At 31.5% G+C, this 25,326-nt stretch overlaps 3 protein-coding genes across 3 annotated transcripts; 2 read left to right on the top strand and 1 right to left on the bottom strand.

Annotated features, from left to right (window-relative positions):
• Positions 1 to 3,802: 3,802 nt before the first annotated feature.
• LOC133338204 (aurora kinase C) lies at positions 3,803 to 5,253 on the top strand. The gene is made up of 3 exons (XM_061546388.1): positions 3,803 to 3,979; positions 4,034 to 4,364; positions 4,436 to 5,253. The coding sequence occupies exons 1-3, from the start codon at positions 3,803 to 3,805 to the stop codon at positions 5,251 to 5,253; spliced, it is 1,326 nt and encodes a 441-aa protein (XP_061402372.1).
• A 1,282-nt stretch (positions 5,254 to 6,535) lies between these two features.
• On the bottom strand, positions 6,536 to 9,271 carry LOC133338203 (myb-like protein X). The gene is made up of 4 exons (XM_061546387.1): positions 9,077 to 9,271; positions 8,330 to 8,658; positions 7,051 to 8,272; positions 6,536 to 6,607 (listed from the first exon to the last, which is right to left on the bottom strand). Exons 1-4 carry the CDS (start codon positions 9,255 to 9,257, stop codon positions 6,552 to 6,554), a joined length of 1,788 nt encoding a protein of 595 aa, XP_061402371.1. The 5' UTR covers positions 9,258 to 9,271; the 3' UTR covers positions 6,536 to 6,551.
• Positions 9,272 to 17,706: 8,435 nt separating this feature from the next.
• Positions 17,707 to 22,686, top strand: LOC133338202 (mitochondrial glutamate carrier 1-like). The gene is given in 6 exon segments (XM_061546386.1): positions 17,707 to 17,748; positions 20,590 to 20,724; positions 20,800 to 21,136; positions 21,139 to 21,287; positions 21,355 to 21,495; positions 22,539 to 22,686. Coding segments are annotated over 6 exon segments (951 nt in total). The 5' UTR covers position 17,707.
• Positions 22,687 to 25,326: the final 2,640 nt, after the last annotated feature.

Below are 25,326 nucleotides of genomic sequence, written 5' to 3'. Positions count from 1 at the left end.
TTGTTTGCTCTCTTCACTATATATACAACACAAAATGATATTCCTTTTTGTAAAACACACAGCAGACAGTAGTCAGTCAGAGACTTTTGTCGTCGTCGGGGTGTAGTTTATTTTCTTTTCTGCATTTATTCTTTTTCCGATTATTATTTTTTTCTTTCATTCGTTTTCCTCCTATTATGCTAAACTCTCTTGAATATTACTACTCTGATGACGGCGCTATGGTTCGCTCTCACATATAGCAGCTTTTGACAAATGTAGTGGGGTTAGTGTTGCCACTCTATGGGCAAAAAATAAAAACAGCAACAATCATCAGTGTTGCAAAAAATGTAGACGTAAAGCATAACAAAGAGGAAGAAAAATAACTAAGTATTTTATTTAATATTTATTTGAATTTAAAGAAAATACTATGCATTCTATTTAAAAAATAGAAACAAAAACACCGAAAGAACATTTTTATAGTTCTCTTTCAAACTTATATTGTTGTGGTAGACATGAAATGTCAGTCAAGTCAAATCATATGTTTATTGTGTAATGACCCTGTTGGAAACGTTACTAAATGCACTAAATGTTTATGTAGTTTAATGGCGTTTTCGGCTAGCTAAAAATTTAATTGGTATTAATTTTCAAATCCAATAAGAAATATATGTGTTCTATTGGATAGATAAATTTATTTCATCGATTTTTTTCTAAATTTTAAGGTGTCAATATAAAAAAAAACATGTGAAATTCAAAAATACAGTAAAATTAGATTGAAAATGGGGCAATGTTCTTCGAAATGCCACAAAATTGTTTGGAAACCTAATATGAAAAATAAAACTATAACAAAGTTTTTCATTCTTCAAAAACTCAGAATTGAAATTTTCGAGGCTTAACTCTAGTTTAGTAAAAACGATCAGATTTTTCTGAAATTTTTTCCAGAGGTAGTTATTTTTACCCTAATCAAGGGGATATCTTTTTTTTTCTTGGGGGACATTTTCATTCTAATATTCTTTTATTTATTTTTAGTATCAAAATCTAAAAACATTTCCTACAGGGTACATTTCATTTAATATCGAAATAGACTAGTATGGATATAGTTACCATTATCATACTTCACTAATGCCGGTAGCAATGTACCCATTTAAAAAGTGTACACTTTGTCATACATATATATGACAGCTTCTTTTCTTTTGAGAACATCATTTGTTGTTTTACAACGAAAAAAAACAATTTCATTGAACATTTTGTTCAAAATTTCATTATTTTAAATAAATTTTTTTTCTATTTATCCACACACAAAAGAAATTTGATGAATAAAATCATCACTCACAATCATATTTTACACTGTGTGTATTAATTTTTCTGTATGTACAACACTTTTTCATTCACACGCACACACAAGTTTCGGTCATTAGCCATCTATCTCTTTCTGGCACACGCTATGGCGAATATAACAAATTTCATATATGTATTTTTTTCGTATTTCTATTTTGCTTTTGCACTTCTCTCTCTCTTTGTGAAGACAAATTCTTTTTTCGTTTTTTCTTCTTCTTCTTCGTTTTTCTTAGCCACAGACAACCAACCAGAAAATGTGAATTCTTTTTTTTTTCGTTTCTTCTTTTTTATGCACACAGAAGTGGGATTTTCTTAAACTTTACAATTTATTTATTTACACCAAATTGTTTAGTGATTTTTACACAATTTATTTTAATTACCATTTTATATAAATGTTTTTATGATTTTTCCGGTCTTTAAAGACCAAAAAATGTACAATTTTTCTCCGCAAGACTTCGCCAATGCTGCCAAACAACTGCCATTCGTATAACAGTGCAACCAAGTTTGGGGGATTTTGGGCGAAGTTGCTGTACTAAATTAATGTTGGATACGTAACGTAATGTTGACGTATGGCTGTGTACGCCAGAATATCGTCATTCGGGGACCAGATAAAATATGTTTTATTTGTAAAAAAAATGCCAATTTGAGATTTATTTTTAATATGTGAAAAATGGTAGTTATGTTAATTAAGGAATGAAAAAAAAACAAAAAAAGATAGAGAAGAGAAAATAATATAAATAATCGTCTCATATTTATATATAAAAATTACATGTCCATTGTTTATTAAAGCATTTTGCACACGATCCAATTTTAAAGAGTGTTTCATCCAAATTTTTCTTGTATAATCATGTGGCCATTCATGTCTGTCATTCATTAGGCAATCACGAAAATATACATTGTTTCTGGAAATCAATAATTGATAAAAAAAAACATACAGTCCAAATTTACAGGATATATAAATTAATGAAGACAATGAATTAAAATATGAGCTCTGCTCCACAAAGGGCAGGAATATTCTATTGAAAATTGCTTTTCAATTCTCCCGTTTATAAATTTTAAATATTTTGACACTTTTTGAGAACAGAAATAAAGCAGTTGTCCCATTTGCATCATAAAAATACAACTCTAAATTTTCTGTATCACTCTTTTACAAGTATCCTATACTATCAAAATTTTTCGTCGGGCAAAATTTCCTTATATTAAGGACACTATATAGACAAATAAATCAAATTTTGGTAAATGTCACGCTGCAGGTTTATATCCACTGAGAAAGGAAGATTACAAAGACTCATAGAACATTTACATTGTACTGGAAATGTCAAATGCATTACATATATGTAAAAACAATCCTACGGCAAAAAGTTAAAGTTATAGAACGTTTACATTGCACCCAATTTATTAAATTCAGTACATGCAGATTTTGGTTAGGGTCATAAAAAGGCCTTTACTTTTGAACTTTTCACCGGGTTAACTTACCTTATGATGATTTATTTGACATATATGCAAAGGAATTTGAACCCACTGTGTTAACGAAATCCGGTACAATGTAAACGTACTACAAATCTAGAATATTTTTAAACTTTGAATGTAAAAAAGTTCTATGCTTTTCAATTTACTAGTGACGTAATTTTTACTTGTTAAACAGTGTAATTTAAAGATAACACATTTCTTATTTTATGTTTTTTTTTATTCCGCATTATGCAAACGACACGACAGTTAAGCTCGTGCAATAATTGTCAAATAATTAAGATAACAAGTTTGGTGTAAATATTCCCTTACATGATTAATTTAATTCTGCTTTTTGTTTTGAATTAGTCTTCATGTTTTCTAGAATTTGCCCAAATTTCTAAATATATATATATATATATATATCTCAGTTTAGCAATTGCTGAAAATGCCCTGTGTAAACACATTTTTTCCATTCCATTCTATTCGCATCAGCTGTTTTCATTATGACATATCATCTTACGTTACGTTTTGAACTAATTACAGTTTATATTTGACAGCAATTCAGATATTCCTTGCACACAGGCGCTCACAGAGAATATTGCATTTCTGTTCAAATATCAATTCAAACGATTCATTTTCTGTGTGTGTTTCCCAAATATCAATTCAAGATTAATAAATTAAATTAGAAAATAAACGAATTTTGTGATTAATAACTTAAATAATATATATCAGATAGGTAATTGTTAAAAACGTCCTGTGTAAACACATTTTCCCATTGCTTTCTATTCGCATCAGCTGTTTTCATTATGATATACCATCTTACGTTACGTTGTTCACTAATTACAGTTTACATTTGACAGTAATTCTGATATTGCACATACACACACACACTATTGCATTTCTGTTCAAATATCAATTCAAACGGTTCATTTTCTGTGTGTGTTGCCTATAACTAAACTAAAAAGAATTTGCAAGATTACACATTTAATTCGAAAAAAAGAATTTTCTGAATAAATCGTAAACAAAAAAGCCAATAGAAATGTATAAAACATCAGCCACTGGACTGAGGGAACAAATAAAAACGAAAACCAACACCGCAAATAATGTTGCTGAGTATTCACAACAAAATGCTGGACAATCGAGCAAAAATCATATTGGCGGGAGTATGGCGACGACGACAAATCTGCAACAGCAGCAGCGTAATATGAATAAAAAGGTAAGAAAGAATGATTTTCATAAAAATTATAATAATAAGAATTATTTTATTTAGCTACCCGAAATGAATGCCAAGGGCATGACAAATAATGTTATGCCACCACCCAAAAGTACCAGCACCGTGTCAAGGAATAATGTGGCTGCTGCCACAACATCGAAAATGTGTTCAACTGCTTCTTCTGCTCCAAAGGTGGTGGGTGAAACATGGAAGAAACCCACCAATCCTGTTAACACTGCTGGATCTAAGTTACAAAACAAGGAGAATTTGGCCGGAGGGGAGATGAAACAGGAAAATGGTAAATCAAATAAACCACAATTAAACAAAGAACAAGATGTGGTGGCATCCAGTTCAACATCATCCTCGGCGGAGGATCAACAAAAGACTGGTAAGTTTATTGTGAGATAACCTTTTTCAGAGACGTTGAGACATTTGTATTTTTCCTTCATTTTCTTTTAGAAATGAAAAAGGATAGTAAAAAAGTCTGGTCTCTATCTAATTTCGATATTGGACGCCCTTTGGGTCGTGGCAAATTTGGCAATGTATATTTGGCCAGAGAAAAAGAATCCAAATTTGTGGTGGCCCTTAAGGTGTTGTTCAAACAGCAAATACACGAATCCAATGTCGAACATCAAGTTAGACGAGAGATTGAGATACAATCTCATCTAAGACATCCTCACATATTACGTTTGTACGGGTATTTTCATGATGAGGCGCGTATTTACTTGATATTGGAATATGCCCCAAAGGGTACCTTGTTCAAGGAGCTGCAAGCTCAACCGCTGAAACGTTTTGAGGAGAGACAATCGGCAATTTATATCAAGTCCCTGGCATCGGCATTGCAATATCTACACGAACGTGATGTCATACATCGTGATATTAAACCGGAAAATTTATTGCTCGGACATAAGGGCGATTTGAAAATTGCCGATTTTGGTTGGTCTGTGCATGAGCCGAATTCAATGCGAACCACCTTGTGCGGTACACTGGATTATTTGCCACCCGAAATGGTCCAGGGTAAACCGCACACCAAAAATGTTGATCTCTGGAGTTTGGGTGTGTTGTGCTATGAGTTGTTGGTGGGAAGGGCTCCCTTTTTGGCCACCGAATATGATGATACATATAAGAAGATTATAAAAGTCGATTATAAGCTACCCGATCATGTGACAAAGGCAGCGGCCCATTTCATATCGAAACTGTTGGTATTGAATCCGCAACAACGTTTGCCATTGGATCAGGTATTAATACATCCATGGATTTTGGCTCATACCCAGTGAGCAGCAGGGGATGGAGGAGGAGCAGAAAGTGATGCCAATTGTCATTTGAATATTTATGTTTTTTTTATTAAATTTATTTTATGTAATATTTACTAATTTTTATGTTTTTTCTTTCTGTACTACAAGGATTTTATTTTAGTATGTTTAAATGTTTGAAACCCTTGTGGTAAGAAAAACAAATCCATTTCATTGCCAGCCATAGTTGGGGAAATGTATTTTAGATTTGATTTTTTATGAAAACCCACATTTAAAAAAAGAGCGAGAGGAAATGAGTGTGAAAAAACGATATTTGTTCTTAATAATTGTAAGTTTTTTATATTTATTATTAATTAGTGTTTCCAAACAAAATAAAAAAAAATACAAAAAATAAATGAAAAACAATTTAACATAAATACATGTTTGTTTTTTTTTTAATTACTACACATTTGAGTTTTTCGTTGTGGAAAAAGAAAACAAGTTTTGAGACGAAATCTTGAATATATGCATGTGTGAGAGTGGTTTTTTAAAGGCCTAAAACTTTTATTTTAATATGAAATTTAATTTTTTTAATTACAATTTTTTGTTATCAATATTTTAACATTATCACAGTAAAAAAAAAATACAACATTAACGAAAATTTATGTAGGCATGGCTGAGTGATTTGAGTTTAACAAATAGTTAATTTCGACAAATGGATGTGAAATATAATACCGAAATAAATTGTCATGAAAATTTGTTCGAAAAAGGAGCAACAAAAATGGAATAGATTTCTGACAAGAAACTATAACAGAGTCAATCACAGAAAATTGCTAGATATTGATTTTTTGGATTTTGAAAGAGGCAAGACTTCTTTCATACAACTTTGCCGCCCTAAACTCAATTCTGTTTTTGGTAACAATTTGTCTGTATTTGACATCCATTAAAATTATGGCTGCTCACCAAAAATGCAATAAAATTTCTTTAGAAACCTTGAACACATATGAAATGAAATCTATAAATATTAAACATTTTAATTTTCTTAAAACTATGCAATCCATTAATCAATAAATTAGTCCCGCAATATATTCTTTAGCTTTTCATGCATTATATCAATGATATAAATATTAAATTTGTTTAAAGAAAATTTAACACCATTTAAAAAATGATTTTCTTTTGCAATGGATCACACACTTAACATAGTACTTAAATTTGCCAAAATAGAAAGCTTAATAATAAATATATATTCTATACTTAATTTATAAATAATAATAATAGTTATAATATTCGATAATAGTGTTTTTGTTTTCAATGTGTATACTCGCGATCGATCATAGCTCGATTTAATGGCGTATAGCTTTATCAGCTTTCCTTTTAGCTGATGGATTTGAATAATCATCTGGAAATTAAGAAAAAAAGTTATGAAATGTATATAAATAAAAAATATATACACTAAATAAGGCGGGTGGGGTAGTCCTTGTCAGGATATTTAATTTCCAAATACAGCCATATTACTATTTTTTGGAACAGTCACAATTCTTCAAAAAAAATAAGAAGCCCATAATTATTTATAAACATACTTCTAAAAAGTGAAAATTCTTAAAAAAATTTTTTTTTTTTTTTTTAAAATATAAATATATTAAAAATCATATTTTCTAAAAATCTACGCTTTCGAAATATTTTGAAGATATTGTTTAAAAATCCGCTATTTTAAAATTTTATAAAAATAAGGCTTCTGAAAATTATAATTTTTTTTATAAAACAAAGATCCCTAGTTTTCAACAAAGATACCCCACACTTTCATAATAAAAATTTAAAAATATATATTTTATTTATAAATACCATCATCATCTTCTTCCATAGCACCACCTTCACCTTCATCCAAGCGTAAACCATCAAATTCTTTACCCTGATCTTCGGCAACTTCATTCTTTAAATTATCATCCAACAATTGTTGATTGTTTTTGACGGCAATATCACCGGCAGCAGCAGCACCACCACCACCATCCATCATTTCATTATCAGCAGCCATGAGACCACCAGGGCCACCCATGAGATCATCATCATTGTTGGGATCATCGGCACCAAAATCATAATTATTATTATTATTGTTGTTGTCATTATTGTTGTGAGAAGACTTTAAGCTGCCAGCGGCAGCTGCTTTGGCAAGATTTTCTTCATTTTTATTATTGGCCTCTTCTTCGGCATTTTTCGATTGTTCATTATTTGATTTCTGTAATAAATCTTCGAAATGTTCTGGATATGGTGCAACATTTTCGGGTAATTTCTTTTGATTGGGTGGTAGAGCTAGGGGTGGTGAGTTGCTACTTGTACTGCTGCTAAGGGCATTATCGCGAGCTGTCCTGGTATTGGCCGATGTGGCATTATTTATTGCAGCGGCTGCCATTTGAGGTTCGGATTTTCCTGCTGGTGACGAAGACGATGCGGCTGATTTATTATGTTTGGGTGCTCCCAAGGGTGCTGCTTGTTTATGTTCCTCTCGTCGTTGTTGTTGTTCCTCTTCCGGCTGCTGCTGATCGTCGGCTATTCTTTTCATGGGCTTGGGAACAATCTGAAAATTTTCAACGGAATTTAGTATTAAACTACCATTATAATGTTTGTTTATCAGAGGCTTAAACACTGGATTAGTATTGAATTGTGTATCTTGTTTAGTAGTAGTAGGAGTAGTAGTTGTTGTTTTAGTTTGTTTTGTATTGCGAGGTCCTATTTCATCACCAACACCAAAATCGCCTGCCTTATTTTTATTATTTTTTATATCGTTTAATGTATTATTTCTAGTTGTGTTTACCGAGATACGGTAAACGCCATCACTCACTGGCTCCTGTACGTTGAATGTCTTCGGACTGGCGGCGGTACTGGGAATGTTGTCTGGGTTTATGGATTGGGGAAATAGGGGATTTCGTGATTTATAATCACAATGGCTTTGATATTCTTTTAGTTGTGTTTCCAGCTCTTTTAGGCGATCCATTTGTTGTTGGGTCTCTGTGGCAGAGAAGAGATTTTCCAAACGTTGTTTTTCCTGTTCAGCTGTATTGTATTTTTCCTGGAAATTAAATTAAATTGTAATTAACATATTAATAATATATATGTTTGTACTCACCTTCCACATATACACCTCCCCGGATTTATTTGATTTTTCTTTATTCAATTCGGATTTCAGTGATTGCACCTTCTTTTCCAAACCATTTATATTTTCCAAATGTTGTTTATTTGCCTTGGCACTTTCATCCTTAAGATCCTTGTGTTTACTTTGCAGTAGCTTATGGGCCTGTTCCAGTTTGTCATAACGCATTTGTGCCTCCACCTGTTCCTTTTGATATTTTTCATCAAGATTTTTCAGTTTTTGTTCCAGATTACGTTTGGTTTCCATAAATTCGGTACGTTCACGTTCCTGACTTTTTTCCAAGTGGAATTTTTGTTCGACCAAAGCTAAAAAAAATGGGGGAAATATAGAAAGACAAGATTCTATTCTATGTTCCATAACTAAAGAGTAATGATTGCCTGTCATACTAAATATGGGCATGTTTATCTAGTGGTTAGTTGTAGGCCATTAATCATAGATAATGATTTTTAAAATAATATTACAGATTCCATGTAACGAGTGTTAATCGTAAACAATCACAATATGGGTAATGGGTCAATGACCTTCAACCGAATATATCGAATTGCATTATGGATGCCTTAATAAATTTAGTAAAATCAAATTTTTTATACCATATTCCACAGTTTTTTCAAAGCCATTACTCTATATCAACATATGTATGACCGTCACCAATATAGATTTATCCAATTTTTGTAAGAAGTCCAACCTTATGCTGTTGTGTTTCCAAATCCCCTTCCCACTTACATGTCAACCGCTCATTTAGCGCCTCTTGCTGTTGTTCACAGTGCAGACGTTGTTCCCTTGTCTCATCCAATTGTATTTGAGAGCTATGGAATATGACCACCATACCCACCATCAGAACGAGTATGGCAAAACAAACCAAGAAACGACATCGCCCCGTACGGGCGAAACGTGTACCACTCATCTTGCGTTTATCCAGTTTCACAAACTCCGAAATTGCCAGTTGGAAAGTTTTCTATATTATTTTGCAGAGTTTCGATTTATCTTCTACTCCTGGATCTTATCTTTGTCCAGTCCAGCGAGCAAGTCACCCAGATGCTTTACAATAGTCGTAATAAGCGAACGCCTTTTTCACCGACAGAAATATTGAAAAACGTTCCACCTGTTACGAATGGGATGGGAAAGTCAAAATGCCCGGTAAAGAAGAAGTCAAAAAAGAAGACGGAAAGTTTGCAAATTACAAATTACAACCCTGTAAACTGAAGGTGAAAGCAAACGAGCCGATGACCAACCGTGGCGAATGTGGTTGAAAGCGAACGAGGCGAGGACGATTTGCGTGTTTACGAATGAGGTGAAAACAAATGAAGCGAGCACCAACCAACAGTTCTTTTTGTTGTTGTTCTTTTTCTGTGCCGATGTGGTTCAATCAAAGATTCACTGGAAGGACAAATGAACTAGGTTACACTAGTCTACTAAGTTCATTAAGATAATGAATTATATTACAAAAACAACATTATTTTCAATTTTCAAATTCCATTTATTTGCTTTCAATACAAAGAAAGTCATTTAAAACTCCTTGTACATTAGAACCAAGGTGTATTTAATAAGGTGTAAGTGACAATCATATGGTTTCAAACTTTTTTCTTTATTGTTTGTAAACTAAATTGCCAAAAACATTTTCAATAGTATATTTCGATTTCAAAAATGGTGTTTAAATTTAGGCTTTTTAAACAATAAAAAGTCAAGAAAACTACATCCAAAGAGGGGGACAGAAAGGAAACCTAGGCTCAGTTATAACCCCGTTCACCGATTGGTCCACATATATTATGTTATATGTGGAAATCTGTCCAGAAATCCCAGCTACTCATAAAATAGAGCAGATTATGTTAGCCTATATTGGAATCGGCCCCTTGGTGTTTGTCACAATTCTCGCGGGGGTTAGCAGAATTTCCATGATTAAGTGTTTGGCCGTGGATTTATGTCCTTCAATTTTCTTTAAGAAGGCAAGATTTGAAGCCACTACATAGAAAACATAGATTATAATCCACAATATAAACAACATCACAAGGAGCCATGGGCTACATGTGGGAAACTTAACATTAATCGCGACCAGGTCTTAAACTTTATTTATCACTGACCTAAAACTTCCAATAACCCAAGAATACACAAATTGATTATTTATTCCTCAAAGAATAGTTCTTGACAAACATAAATTAATAATTGTTTTTGTTTATTTTTGTCAAAAACTTATTGTCAGCATGACAATTTAATTTCTATAACAACAATGTTGTTTTTGTAAAATATTTGTTGTTGTATCTGATGCATACACCTTATTAAATACACCTTGATTAGAACTTTTTACCGGGTTAACCTACTTTATGAGGATTTATTTGACGTATATGCAAAGGAATTGACAATTGAAACCCACTGGGTTAACCTAATCCGGTTAAATGTAAACGTACTATAAGGCCAATTATACATGTATTGGGAGATTGTCATGATTTAGATTAGGCGAGTTTACTTGCGGCAAGTCTTTGTTTGTAGGAGAGAGGGGCAAGGGGAATAGAAATGAAAAAAATTGCTTGTACCGACAATTTTCTGGCAATTCGTTTTGTGTATTTCGTATTTGTTGACATTTTATATATATTTAAATGTGAAAAAACAACAAATAGAAAAATATTTTGGAAGCCGAATTGCCTTGTATAGACGCATGAAGCAAGTTCAAAATAGAACGACAAGAATTGCTGAAAGTAAACTCGCCTAATCTAAATCAAGACATTATAACATTTTTTTTTCAATTTATTTTCCCCTTGCCCCTCTCTCCGACAAACAAAGACTTACCGCAAGCAAACTAGCCTAATCTAAATTGCCAAGGAAATTGAATATTAGGGTTGGTAATCATTTTTTTTCGTAAAATTTATTTAAACAAATCTCCTAAATAAACATACTCTTGTATTATTGCGGTAAAATGGCACTATTAAAAAATTCACCTCTTATTTTTTCTGACACGTTTTGAGACGAGCTTATTTTAGAATAGGTTTATTGAAAATAGTATTTATGGTGAAGACCCTAACATATTCTGATAATTTATTTTACAAAAACACCTTATATAAATACACCTTGAAACGTATAATACAAGATATACTAATAAGGTCACCCAGGTAGCAATCGAAATCAGAAAACAAATATTTCAAATATTTCAACTTTGTTTACGTTTTCATAATGGAAGTCAATTCCCAATAATGCATTTTGACAGCAAACTGGAGTGGCGCAGATATACAGCTGGTCTCCCTGGGCATATTAAGGAGCAAGGCATATTAATAAGGTCATACAGGGAGAACAGCTGGATATCAGCTGTCTCTCAAGTTAGCTGACAAAATATTTGAATGAACTGATTTCCATTATGAAAACGTAAAAAAGCACAAATTTTTGACATTAGACTTGAAAAAAAACTGACTTTTGCTAGCCGAGTGGCCTTATGGGTGGAGAGATAGATAAAACATAAAAATAATTTTAGGCGAGATTCCTAAAATAGCTTATTTTTAAATGTTGGCCATTGGACACAAGATTTGCGTACATTTCGTAAGAAGAAATTTTTGTTTAAATTTTGAAAGTTCAATGTTGTCATGACGTCATGAGACTAACTTGTAAGGTTATGCCATAATTTCAAATTGAAAAATAAATTCTATAAAATTTTACGCATGTCCAATGGCATATATAAAAAAAGAAATTAAAAATGTATACTTTCTGTAAAGAAATATCTTCCTTTTTTTTATTAATATTGCTCTTAAGATATAACATAGATGTTACAAAATATATTTACAGATTATAGAGGCTTGAAACTTCAAGATAATAAACATTTTAAAATTATTGCCATTTTCATTAAAATTTTAAAAAGCTGAATGTTGTCAAAAGTAAAAAATATGAAAAAAAAAAATGGAATCATATGTCTGCATAAGACTACCTTGTGTAATTATGCCATTAATTGTACCATGTATTGATGTAACGCTCTGAGTTTATGATCACAACTGAAGTTAACTTTATATAATTTTTATACCAATCTAAACAGCTATTATTTAGTTCCTCGATTTACAAATTTAGTCGATTTGGAATGCATAGTCTAAACGCACCTTAATCCTTTGAATAAAATAAAAGCAACCATTTATAAATATTTACGTTTTCCTTACGTTCACAACATTCGCCACTAATTCCCTTCTTGTACTCACGTACACTTTTATACGTTACGTTACTGACTAACTGACATTGTCATCTACTAATTCTCATTAGTATAGGTGGCAACATGACCATCAACCTTCAAATTCAGTCGAACGGCTGATTTTCTGTCGGCTGCTGGTTTTTTTTGCACGGGGTTGCATTAGAATTAAGTGTGTGTGTTTAAAAAATTAAATATTTATTAAATAAACAACAAAAACAAATTTAAATTCTCAAGTCAATTAATAATTAAATCACAGAAAAAAAAAACAAATAAACAAAGTAAGTTAATACAACCATAAAGAGAACGAGAGAAAAGATATGTCATGTTGATTCTTGTTGATAAATGACATTGTTTATTGGAAGTTTGCAAAAATTTAGCTGTGTATTTATTGACAAAATGAATATATGTATATTTGTTGAAATAGCTGCATATATAGAGGAAGATATAGAATACATTTTTTTGAATAATATATTGTATCAAAAATGATGTGTGAATTAAATTACGTAAAATACAAAGTATGGGAAAAGAGCTAATGGCCTCCCCATTTTTGGGGGTAGTTAACATGAGGAGCTTGAATGTGTGCCTCCCTGCCTGCCTGTCATGCAGTTGCTGTAATCAGAGCTTGTTGCTTTTTTTGCTTCATTAAGTCCACAATCTTTTTGGCTAGTAGTGCGATTGCTCACTTTGATTTTTTTTATTGTGAGCTCTGCTGACGACGCATTCATCCATTGGTTTGAAGAAGTCGTTACTATTCAACGAAACTGGTTCATTCCAACATTTCTAATCAAATAACGCCAACTCCAGTCTATACACTAGATCATGTTGTCAGGAGCAAAGTTCTTTTTGATTTTTGTTCAGTTTGTTTATATCTTTATGTTTTTATTAAAGCAAATGGAAAAACAAAAAAAAGAGAAACAACAATATTATTGTTATTTTGTTGCGATAAAAAACCCCATAATATATTCTTTTGGCTGGATGGCAAAATGCCGCTGAATATTGATTACACTTTTTTATATAGCATTTTGCCTTCGAAATGTCTGTGTGGTTGGTTGGTGTTCTATGAAGGTCATAAAAAAAAACAAAATTAGGCAATGATTGGGTTCGTTATGTTTTTATTAACATTTTTTAATATACGGTCATGCATTTTTATATTTTTTTATTTATTTTTAGAAAATAAAAACCCACTAAATTTATCTTAGAGAGACGTCAGTCAGTTGTTGTCCACAAGACTTCCATACATTTTCAATATTTCAAATCCATTCAAAGTCTATGCAGCCAATATATTTGATATGACAGTTCCAGAACTCATTTCAGAAAGGTCCATCAAAATCGACTTCTTTTTAGGAAGAAATAAATATAGTAAAAGAGGAAAATAGGAAGGATCAGGAAATATTGTTTTCTTAATAAAAATTTGATTTTTTTTATCAGTATCAAAAGAATTGTCAATGGTAAACATGGCCCGTAAAGCCAATTTAAGACAAAAATCCACTGCCTGCAAAATTTTCAGACATTGAATGTCGAATAAAATATTTGAAGTCCTACAAAAACTACACCAACCACTATTAATTAGTAAATTCCCTACATCTTATCTGAAATATAGACCACATGTTTGTTTGGTACCTTAATTGCGGCTATAAAGATTATAAAACTATATTTAATTCATTATGTAGTCAAATCAATACTTGTTGTTTTTGTTTCTGATACATATTTGATATTCAAACTATTGACAGGTGTTGTAACAATTTTGTTTTTTGTTTCATTTAACAACAAGGGCAAGGTGGTCCTGAAAAAATCTTTAAGAATTTATGATTATATTATATATATATATATATATATTTAGGCTTATCGATCCGAAGGTTCTTGATAAGAAAATTACTATTACTATAAATTCAATTTAAAAAATAAATAAATAAAAATCCTGGCTCATTTAATTGCCAATATTCTTGAAAAAAAAAATCAAGGCTAATTGGTTTGCAAATCCTTAAAAAAATTCAGCCTTCCTGGACTGGTTTGATTTTTTTAATTGAAAATGTATCCTTTTTTGTTTTTTATAGCCTTCACCACACTGTGTTACAGGGTATTATGTCTTGTGCATATGTTTGTAACAGACAAAAGAAAACGAGATAGACACATGGAATATGCAGAGAATCACTTTCTGAGTTGATTTAGATGTTAAATTGTAAACAAAGTACAGGTCGCATTTATAATCCGATTTGGATGAAATTTGGCACAAGTGACTTATTTGGCCCAAGGACAAATCTTATTGAAATTGGGGAACATCGCTTCAGATTTAGATATAGCTCCCGAATATAGTTTCTTCCGATTTAAGGTAAAAGGGGCACCAAAGTACCTATATACTTTTCGATTTGTACGAAATTTGGCACAGCGTAATGATTTATGTATAGAATGATGTGTGTTAGGTTTCCTGAAAATCGGGTCAGATTTAGATATAGCTTCCTCATATATAATTTCGTCCGATTTAATGTAAATGGTGTAACAAAATCCACATATATCTTTCGATTTGCACGAAATTTGGCATATCGTACTGAATTAAGTCTGGAATGATGTGTGAAAGTTTCGAGAAAATCGGGTCAGATTTAGATATAGCTCCCTCATATATAATTTCGTCCGATTTAATGTAAATGGTGTGCCAAAATCCCTATATATCTTTTGATTTGCACGAAATTTGGTATAGGGTACTGAATTAGGTCCGACTTTACTACATTCTTTACTGTTTTTTATTTTTATTAATTGTTCTGATGGTCTACGAGTTTTTATACCCTTAACCACACTGTAGTACATTGTATAATGTTTTTGTTCAACCTGATTGTTGGTTGAAATCAGTTTGAAGTTATTTAAAAAAATCATGAAAAAAATCTACCTGAATAGTGTTTAAAAAATCAGAAGTTATTTGCAAAATTTATTCCGATTGGAATGTACTTGAAAGAAATTAAAAAAAATCAGTTTATTGGTCAGAAGGAGTTTGAAAAATCACAAGGTATCTGAAAAAATTTTTAAAAATTCAGCCTGATTTTTAGAAGGTGTTTGGAAAATGAGAAAGTGTTTTTAAATTTGAAAACGGTCATCTAAATGGTCGTCGAAAAAAGTATTCTTTAAAAATTCACGCAAGAAAGTCCCCTCTAAAAATAATCTTGTAAAAATTCACGCTTTAAATGGTCGCTGGAAAATTTTCCATAAAAAAACGGGCTTATTGGTCTGGTGAATTTTGAAAAACAATTGTTTACAAATCTTACTATAATATTTATACACCTTTTTTAAACATTCAATAGATCGATGATGAATATTGAAGAAATAATCGTCTATAATTCTAAAATTCCACCAAAATTACCGCAATTTTAAACATTGTCTTAAACAAAGTTATCGATTATAAAATCCACGTTTTTTTTCTCAGATTTGTTTACTTTATTTTCAGTTGCTATAGCAAAACTGGTCTGCCTGTGTCTAGTCAGCCTGATATTGATTAAAACTATTAACACCTATCACACATTTTTATAGTGAAAATTAGTTTTAAAGCTTTTCAAAATGCTTAAACGAAGAAAGCCTAGCAACAACGAATAACTGAAATCAAAATGAACCAATAAAAAAATCACATTTTCCAAAATTCAATATCGCAAAAATATTTTTTAATTAAAAAATTATCTATAATTCATTAGGTCTGTGAACCATAAATCTTAACGAATATGATTACATGCAATATTTATTGATGCCATTGCCGTTTGCGTTGCAATAATTAATTGTATATTGCAAAATTGGAAATCTACAAGAACAGAAAATTTAAATACAGGTGGACCTTATTAGATGAGAGAATTTTTTGAAAATGAGTGAATTCTCTGAAGTTTTAAAACGTTTCGTGGCAGTATTTGTAAATTGATTTAAATTTTTTTTTTTTTTCACCAATCCCTGTCGTGTTTTTTATGTTCAATATGTTTAGTATAGCTACTAGGTCATATACTATATATATTGTATTTGCACAGACAAGCATTATCAATGATTTGTTTGCGTTTTTGTAACAAAACAATAACAACAACATCACATAAATGTGTCAAATACTCATCGAAATCTACACTGAAGTGAATGACTGACTGGCTGACTTACGACGACGTAATCAATTAATTGCAACGTACTAAGCAGTTTTGTTTAACAGCGTAAATTCAAGTGATGAATTGAATCACAATAAACCAAACGTCTGTCTGTTTAAAATCGTTTTCAATTTTGTTATTTTCCCCACACAGACAGCAATTTGGCAAAGCCAGCAATTTGGCAAAGTGAGCAGACCCATATTTTCTTCTAAAATAAATTGTTATAAATTAATGTTATTATTTTATTTATCTATTTCATCAACAAACACCCAACATAATCAAATTAAATTTAATTTGAAAATAATTTTGGATGCTCTATTTTCGAGAATAATATCCTATCAATAGGATTTCATGTCGATGGCCCAGCAGAGATGATACGTGGTCCAATCGATATGATATTATACACAAAGAATATTATAAATAAGAATCTTGGGAGCACATTTTGTGGATTCATGCCACCCCATATAGTTGGTCCCCGTCCGACATTTGACTTCTTTACTGGTTTACTATGTTGATTTATAATTTAACAAAATTACGCTCTTCTCAAATATGTCAAAAAAAAAAAAAAATTACACATATATGTATTCTTTATTAATTTTAAATAATTAACAATAAATGGCAAGTGCATTAACATATTTACACTGCAAATGGTTGGTATATTCAGATAATTTTTTTAAATACTATAATCTCTAAAATAAATATGTTTATACTCATAAATTGACATACATATGTACATACACATCAACATATAATACTTGAGACAAGGGCAGTATTTATGTTTGTTGTAATATTGTAATTTCCTATCGCCTTCATTATGACATATTGTAAATATAATACACAGAGAAATCATAAAAGAGTATTTAATGGACGAGATTTCAAAAAAAAAAAGATTTAAATTTAGAAATGAAATGTGAATGATTTTTAAAACTTATACCTATTTGTTAATCAAATTTGTCTAATTTCGTTTAATGGGTTTCCTAAAAATTCTACTTTGCATTTCATAAATATTTTAATTTGTTTGTTTTTTTTTAACAATTTCCTTAAAGGTCTTTAAACCTGTATTGATTGTTTTTTTCTTTATTTTGTTTCTTTTGCAGAATGGCCCCACAACAAGATCAGCAGCAACAACAGCAATTTGCGTAAGTCTTGTTTTTTTGTTGTTGATATTTTTTTTTTTATTTTATTGAAAGGTTATCAGAAAAATATGCACGTGATTCACATTCTCCGAATCCCAGACTATATTGTTGTGTTGTTTATTAGGGTGGTTAAAAAAAAAACAAATAACGGTAATTGAATTAAAATAAAAATATATAAAGAAGCCAATATAAACGATTAACTTTGGAGGTGGGTCTACATTTTATCACTTCGCTCATATATCTGTCTTTATTTCACAGGTTATACAGGTTTCGATTTTTTGTTTACTATCCCCACCCACCATTTATATTCTTACTTTCACTGAAACCAAAAAAAAAAAAAAAAAAAATATAAATAGAAATTCTAAAAATATTTCAACGCTATTAAATGATGCATAGGGAAAATATGTAAATTAAATTCTGTCTATTTTGCGCATTTTCTGTTTTTTTTATACATTGTTGTCCCTCTGCGTGAGCTTGTGTGTGTGTCAAATTGTATTTGTTGCCACCCAATATGTATCACCGCACAAGGCCAATGAATGTCACTTTCAAATGCAAAATTTATTAAATTACGTGGGGTATGGTCATAAGTTTTCGGGAGAAGATATATTATAATTGAGGTTATGTTGAAGGATTTTTCAATACAGATTTATACCTATGTTTGATTTTTAAAAACACGTGCCGTCTCATTGCTAAATTCATAGTGGGAATAGAATTTGTATGTGAAGAAAACAGGAAAAATAAATTTGTGTTGATTCCCCGTAGAGATATGGGGAAATCCTCTGTTGAAGGAATCCTGTTATGTTGAAAGATGTTTAAATACAGAATTATATGCTTGCTTTCCAAAGACACATTTCGTCGCATAGTGGGAGCAGAATTTTTGTTATTTGAATTTTGCCTTGTAAGAGCAGTGATCATTTGAAAGTAATTTTTAAGTGATTATTTATACTCTTTCAAATCGAGCTTTGCAATGAAAAGGAAAGCCAGGAGAAGAACCTACGTACCCACCATTATGCCACGCTTGTCGCCGTTGGTTATGCGGCTCATCAGGCATATTGGGCTATGTGGCCTTACAAAAGTCGTATGTTGATAGCTTGTATTTATTTCGCCCAGAATTTTTAAGTTAAGAAAAAGGAAGAACTCCTCCTCCTGGAGAACTCCTCTGATGAGGCATATTATACCAAATTCCACCTACAACGTTTTAATAAAATGTTTTCGTTCCATATCTGATTTGGACAATTTGGAGTTCGTTCTCTTCTTCACTAGAATTAAAATACATTTAATTACGCTGAATCAAATCGAATCATGCTTACTGTTTTGTCAAAGAATTCATTATCTAGAAAACGCTTCATATGCCCATTCAATGAAACACCAGTTCTCTGTCCTGTTTAACCTTCACTCTTCCAGTTTTACTATATTTATACTATTTAGTTTTGTTTAACATATATTTCTTTAAAAACAGGAAACTTATCATGCTTCCCGCCAGTGATTTGTCTGTCTAGTGCATTGCATATTATTTTCTGACATTTAAACACTTGAATAGTGACGTTGATGTATTTTCAGAGAATAGCAATAAGAGAGCGAGTGATTGTGATTAACGTTTCTTTATCTAACCTGATGTCTCACACACAACAGCTTGCAGTGTTGTCAACATCTTAATATAAATAAAACCTTTACTTTGTTACTTCTAAATTTAGAAAACATAAAGACTATTGAGAAAAAATATAAAAAGGAATATACCGTAGACAAACAATATGCCGTCGAATCATTTTATATGTCCAAATGTTCTTTACTCTCTTCAAATCCCATTTGCTGTTCTTATAGAAGACAACACACCAAACATATGTGCTGTAAAAAAAAATCACCAAGTTGGCATCACTGCCGCCAACTCAATTGAGTGAGAGACATATGTATGTGAGCAGCAACAATTTTAGTAGCTGTCACTAATTATTTTGGCGCCCATTAAACTTGACAACGGAAAAGTTAACATTGTACCTATTTTCTATGGCATTTTATCAATCAACAAACAGCAGCAGCAACAAAGAAAATAAATAAATAAATTTGAATGAAACCAAGCAGCAACAAACAAAAGACCACAATAGAAAGATAAATAAACATTAAATTGTAATTGTTTTTTTTTTCTATGATGGCTGAGGGGTGGGATTAATTAATGCTTGTTTTGGTTTGCTTGCTTTTGCTGTTTTCATTATTGATCAATCATTTGTTTAACAAGGCAAATAATTTTTTTTTATAAATAAAAAACAGACCCACATAGAAAGCGTTTTATGTGTGTGCTAATTAGATGTCGCGTGTGATTGATATTTTTTTCCAAACGATTATTATTTTGGCTCATATTGATTATGAAAATTTAATAAACATTTAACGTTGCCGTGGACATCTATGGACATCAATAAATTATATTGATAGTTGGTTGTCGATAAGAATTAGTTCGATTTTGTTTGTTTGTATGGAATTTAGCGATAAATAAGTCAATAATAATAGTTATTGTGTATTGTATTAATATTACAAATACAGGTACTGATGTTGTTGACATTTTATATTTGCATTATTAATATTTATGATTGTGTCAAATATTGAATGGGACTGGAGGATGGGGACTTGTTGTTGGACATACGAAAAATGTAATTGAAGTTAATTATTGATAAAGCTAAAAACCAGTAAGAGGAAAATCTAAAGAGGCAGATGAGTCCCAAACCGACTTCATGGAATATTCCTTACAATTTTGTATGGCCTTAATCAAAGGCATTGAAAATATTTTATAATTTTCAAAATAAACAGAATTTTCCATTCATTTGTAACCGATTTCCCTTAACCCCACTATTACAGTTTGCTACCAAAAATCATCAACGGCGGTATTGCCGGCATCATTGGTGTATCATGTGTATTCCCGCTGGATTTGGTCAAAACTCGCCTGCAGAATCAACAGGTGGGTCCAAATGGCGAGAAAATGTACAAAAATATGTAAGTAATAAAAATACAAATGCAACTAAAAAACGAAACTTCCTGTAATCCAATATTTAATTTTCACATCCTTAGGTTCGACTGTTTCCGCAAAACATATCGTGCCGAAGGTTACTTTGGCATGTATCGTGGTTCCGGTGTCAACATCCTGCTCATCACTCCTGAAAAAGCCATTAAACTAACGGCTAATGATTATTTCCGCCATAAATTGACCACCAAAGATGGTCAACTGCCAATGACTAGTCAAATGATTGCTGGCGGTTTGGCGGGTGCATTCCAAATTATTGTTACCACCCCTATGGAACTGTTGAAAATTCAAATGCAAGACGCTGGTCGTGTTGCTGCCCAGGCGAAGGAGGCTGGTAAAGTTGTGGAGAAAATTTCCGCCACCAAATTGGCTAGTCAATTACTGTTAAAAGAAAAGGTATTTTCGGCCTGTACAAGGGTATTGGTGCTACCGGCCTGCGTGATGTTACCTTTTCGATTGTGTATTTCCCATTGTTTGCAACACTTAATAAATTCGGTCCACGCCGCAATGATGGTTCTGGTGAAGCTGTTTTCTGGTAAGAAAAGAAATATTTTGTTTTGTAGAAAATTATAAATTTGTTGTTGTCGCTTTTCTTTTTATAGGGTTTCATTCTTATCTGGTTTGGCTGCCGGTTCATTTGCTGCCCTCTTTGTTAATCCCTTCGATGTGGTGAAAACTCGTCTGCAGGCCATTAAGAAGGCTGATGGTGAAAAGGAATTTAAGGGCATTATGGATTGTATAACGTAAGTATTGGCCAGACAAATAGGCGGTATTTTAAACCAACCTATTCTGAAGAATTTCTTGTCTTCAATGGGAAAATTTTTTGTCTTCTGTAAGAAGGAACGCATTGTTCTCTGTTCTTTTATCTGAAGAATTTTTGCCTTTCATGAGAAGACTTTCCAGTCTTTTAAAGCGCAGACCCTTTTGTCTTCTCGTGAGAATTACTTTGATATTCTAATGGGAAGATCTTTTTATCTTCTATAAGAATACCATTTGACTTTCTATGAGATAAAATATTGTCTCCCAAGAAAATATCGTTTGATGTTTTATGGGAAAGGCTTCCGGTCTTGTATGAGGAAAGCTTCTAATCATCATCATCATATATCTTCTGGTCTTCCATGAGGAAACCTTTTTACTTTCTATGGAGAGGATCTACAAAAATACATTTTTTTATCTACTGAGAGAATACCTTCTGGTCTTCAGCTCTTTCAACTCTTCCATGAAGAAGGCCTTCTTCAGCTCTTCTGTGAAGAAGACCTTCAGCTCTTCTATGAAGAAGAAGACCTTCAGCTCTTCTGTGAAGAAGAATACCTTCAGCTCTTCTATGAAGAAGAAGACCTTCAGCTCTTCTATGAAGAAGAAGACCTTCAGCTCTTCTGTGAAGAAGACCTTCAGCTCTTCTGTGAAGAAGACCTTCAGCTCTTCTCTGAAGAAGACATTTAGCTCTTCTGTGAAGAAGACCTTTAGCTCTTCTACGAAGAAGAAGATCTTCAACTCTTCTCTGAAGAAGAAGACCTTCAACTCTTCTCTGAAGAAGAAGACCTTCAGCTCTTCTATGAAGAAGAAGACCTTCAGCTCTTCTATGAAGAAGACCTTCAACACTTCTATAAAGAAGAAGCTCTCAACTTTCCTAAGAAGTCCCTCAGAAAAAGGCCTTAAGAAAAAAGCCTCATGTCCTTTTTTGATTCTCATGGCCTTTTCCTATTCAATGAGAAGACCTTCTTCTGTAATATTTTATTGTATTATTTGTATATCTAATAATTTTTTTCTCTTTGTTTTATTATAGCAAAACCATGAAATATGAAGGACCCACAGCCTTCTTCAAGGGTGGCCTTTGCCGTATGATTGTGATTGCTCCACTGTTTGGTATTGCCCAAACTGTATACTTTTTGGGTGTAGCCGAGGGATTGCTGGGTGTTAAGAAATCATCTTAAATGAACAAAAAACACACACACAAAGTCACCAATAAAACAAACAAAACAAACCCGAAGAAAAAAGCCAGTTAAGGAAACTATAGCATTTCCAGTGATGAACAGTCGTCCTCTCGTAACAAAACCAACAACAATGAAATATATAATAATATGTCCATGTAAAAGTTATGTGTTGTGTATAGTGCAAAAATGTTATAGCTTGAAAAAAGTTTATTTTTCTTTTAAATAATTATGTGTTACAAACCATTCAAATAACAAGAAGGAAAAGAAAATGAGGTTATGATTAACTTTTTTCGGTAAATTGATTTTATTATAACCCTAAACGCCTGCCAATGAAGTGACCGTCTACCCATACCTAACACAAGCTTCTCCCAGAAAATATATATTTTTTTAACATAAATGTAAATAAAAAATGCCTGAAAATGAATTTTGTTTTAAAAGTCCCCCATATTTCAAAAATCCACATATAAAAAGTTAACAAAAAAACACACACACTCACTCAAAATGTAATTAACTAATTAACAAGACAATAAATAATGCAGAAATTCTAAACGAAATCATTCAACACTTCCACGATTTTACTCCACCATCTCCATAGATATTTGTTTTGCCATATATAATAATGATAATAAATTGTTGCATAATTATATTTTAACATATACGCAGACGTTACATACATATATACAAACAGTTATAACTCCATAAAAAATAATTATTAAAAAAACGCATACCAAATAGTTCGTTAATATGGAGACTCGTAGGAAAAAAACAGATACCTTTATTAAAGAGAACTTGAAGGAATACACGATTAATACATAAATAGGTACTCTATTTTGTTTATAAAGAATTCCTTTTAAGTGAATTTTTTTAATAAACCAAATCTATTAACAATATACCTTTGGAAAAATCCATTAAATGTTTGAATAATTTTTTGGAATTGAACGAAAACACATTACAAAAAATGAGATCCTTATAAACGAATTGTTTTGTATGCGATCTTGTTGAATTTACAATGTTATGTGTATAACCACAAATACCTGCTAAAAGTTTGAAAATTTGAAAGGAAACAAATGAAAATGTTTATTGAAGATAATAAGATGGTGTCCAATATAATCATTGTAATATTTAAATATTTGTTCTTCTTTGTGTGTTGTTTTATGTCTACATGTTTTCCAATAACAACAACAGCAAAAGACAAGCATACCAAAACAGTTTTAGATTTTGCATTTTTCTTCTTTGTCGTATTTTTTGTGTCTCTGTTCTGAATGTTCAATGTTTTACTCTTAATTGCCATATCATTAAAAAACCAACAAAATATAGTTGCTATTATAAAATAAAAGTTTTTACAATTTATATTAAATATGTATGTGTGTTCGTGTTGTTTCCTATATATACATTAAAACGCATAGTTAGGCTATTACATCGTATTAAATTAATTTGCCAATTTCTTTTTTTTTTTTGTTTAAATTTTAGTTCCATAGATGTTCAATATAATTTAATTTGTTTTGTGAGCATAATATGATGAGATATATATACATAAATAAATTTAGTAAATAATGCCAATTATAATGTATACATTTAAGTAAATAAAGATATTAAAAAAATTAAAAATAAAATGCATTTTTATTTATAAAATAACCTCAAAGGTCAGCTAATAGGAGAGCAAACAAGGGACAACAGCAGGAATTCTTTATGAAAGTGTAGAGTGTCTTCGCATAGAAGTGCTGAAGGTCTTCTTATTTTTATTCTATAAAAATCTACGGCTTTTGAGCTGAACCTGTGCTTCAAAATATTTCTTAAAATTCTACGGCTTTTGAGCTGAAGCTGGGCTTCAAAATATTTCTTAAAATTCTACGGCTTTTGAGCTGAAGCTGGGCTTCAAAATATTTCTTAAAATTCTACGGCTTTTGAGCTGAATTTGGGCTTCTAAATATTTCTTAAAAATCCACACTTTTTGAGCTGAATTTGGGCTTCTAAATATTTCTTAAAAATCCACACCTTTTGAGCTGAAGCGAGGCTTAAAAATATTCCTAAAAAATCTACGCCTTTTGAGCTGAACCGAGGCTTAAAAATGTTCCTTGAAAATCCACACCTTTTGAGCTGAACCGAGACCTTAAAATATTCCTTAAAAATCCACGCCTTTTGAGCTGAGACGTACTTGTAAAAATCTTCAAAAAATCCACGCCTTTTGAGCTCGATGCGTGCTACTAAAAATCTTTAAAAAATCCACGCCTTTTGAGCTCTTTGAATTACGTTTATTATAAAAAATTCACCAAATTTAAAAAAAAAGTGTCATTAAATGCACAGTTGTTTTGTACTTGAAATTGGAAAGCGGTTAAAAATCCACGTCTTTTGGGCTGAACCAAGGCTTAAAAATATTCCTTAAAAATCCACGTCTTTTGAGCTGAGCCGAGGCTTAAAAATATTCCTTAAACATCCACAATTTTTAAGCTAAACCGAGGCTTCAAAATATCCCTTATGAATTCACGCTTTTTAAACTGAACCGAGGCTTAAAAATATTCTTTAAAAATCAACGCTTTTTAGGCTGAAACGAGGCTTTAAAATATTCCTTAAAAATATACACCCCTTGAAATGAACAAGGGCTTCAAAATATTCGTTCAAAATCCACGCATATTGAGCAGA

Source organism: Musca vetustissima, unplaced genomic scaffold (genome assembly GCF_032173495.1).
Source record: "Musca vetustissima isolate MV318-11 ecotype Yass unplaced genomic scaffold, APGP_CSIRO_Mvet_v1 utg13750, whole genome shotgun sequence".
NCBI classification, from domain to species: domain Eukaryota; kingdom Metazoa; phylum Arthropoda; class Insecta; order Diptera; family Muscidae; genus Musca; species Musca vetustissima.
Note: the sequence above shows the minus strand (reverse complement) of the source record. Positions and strands in the feature narration are given on the sequence as shown.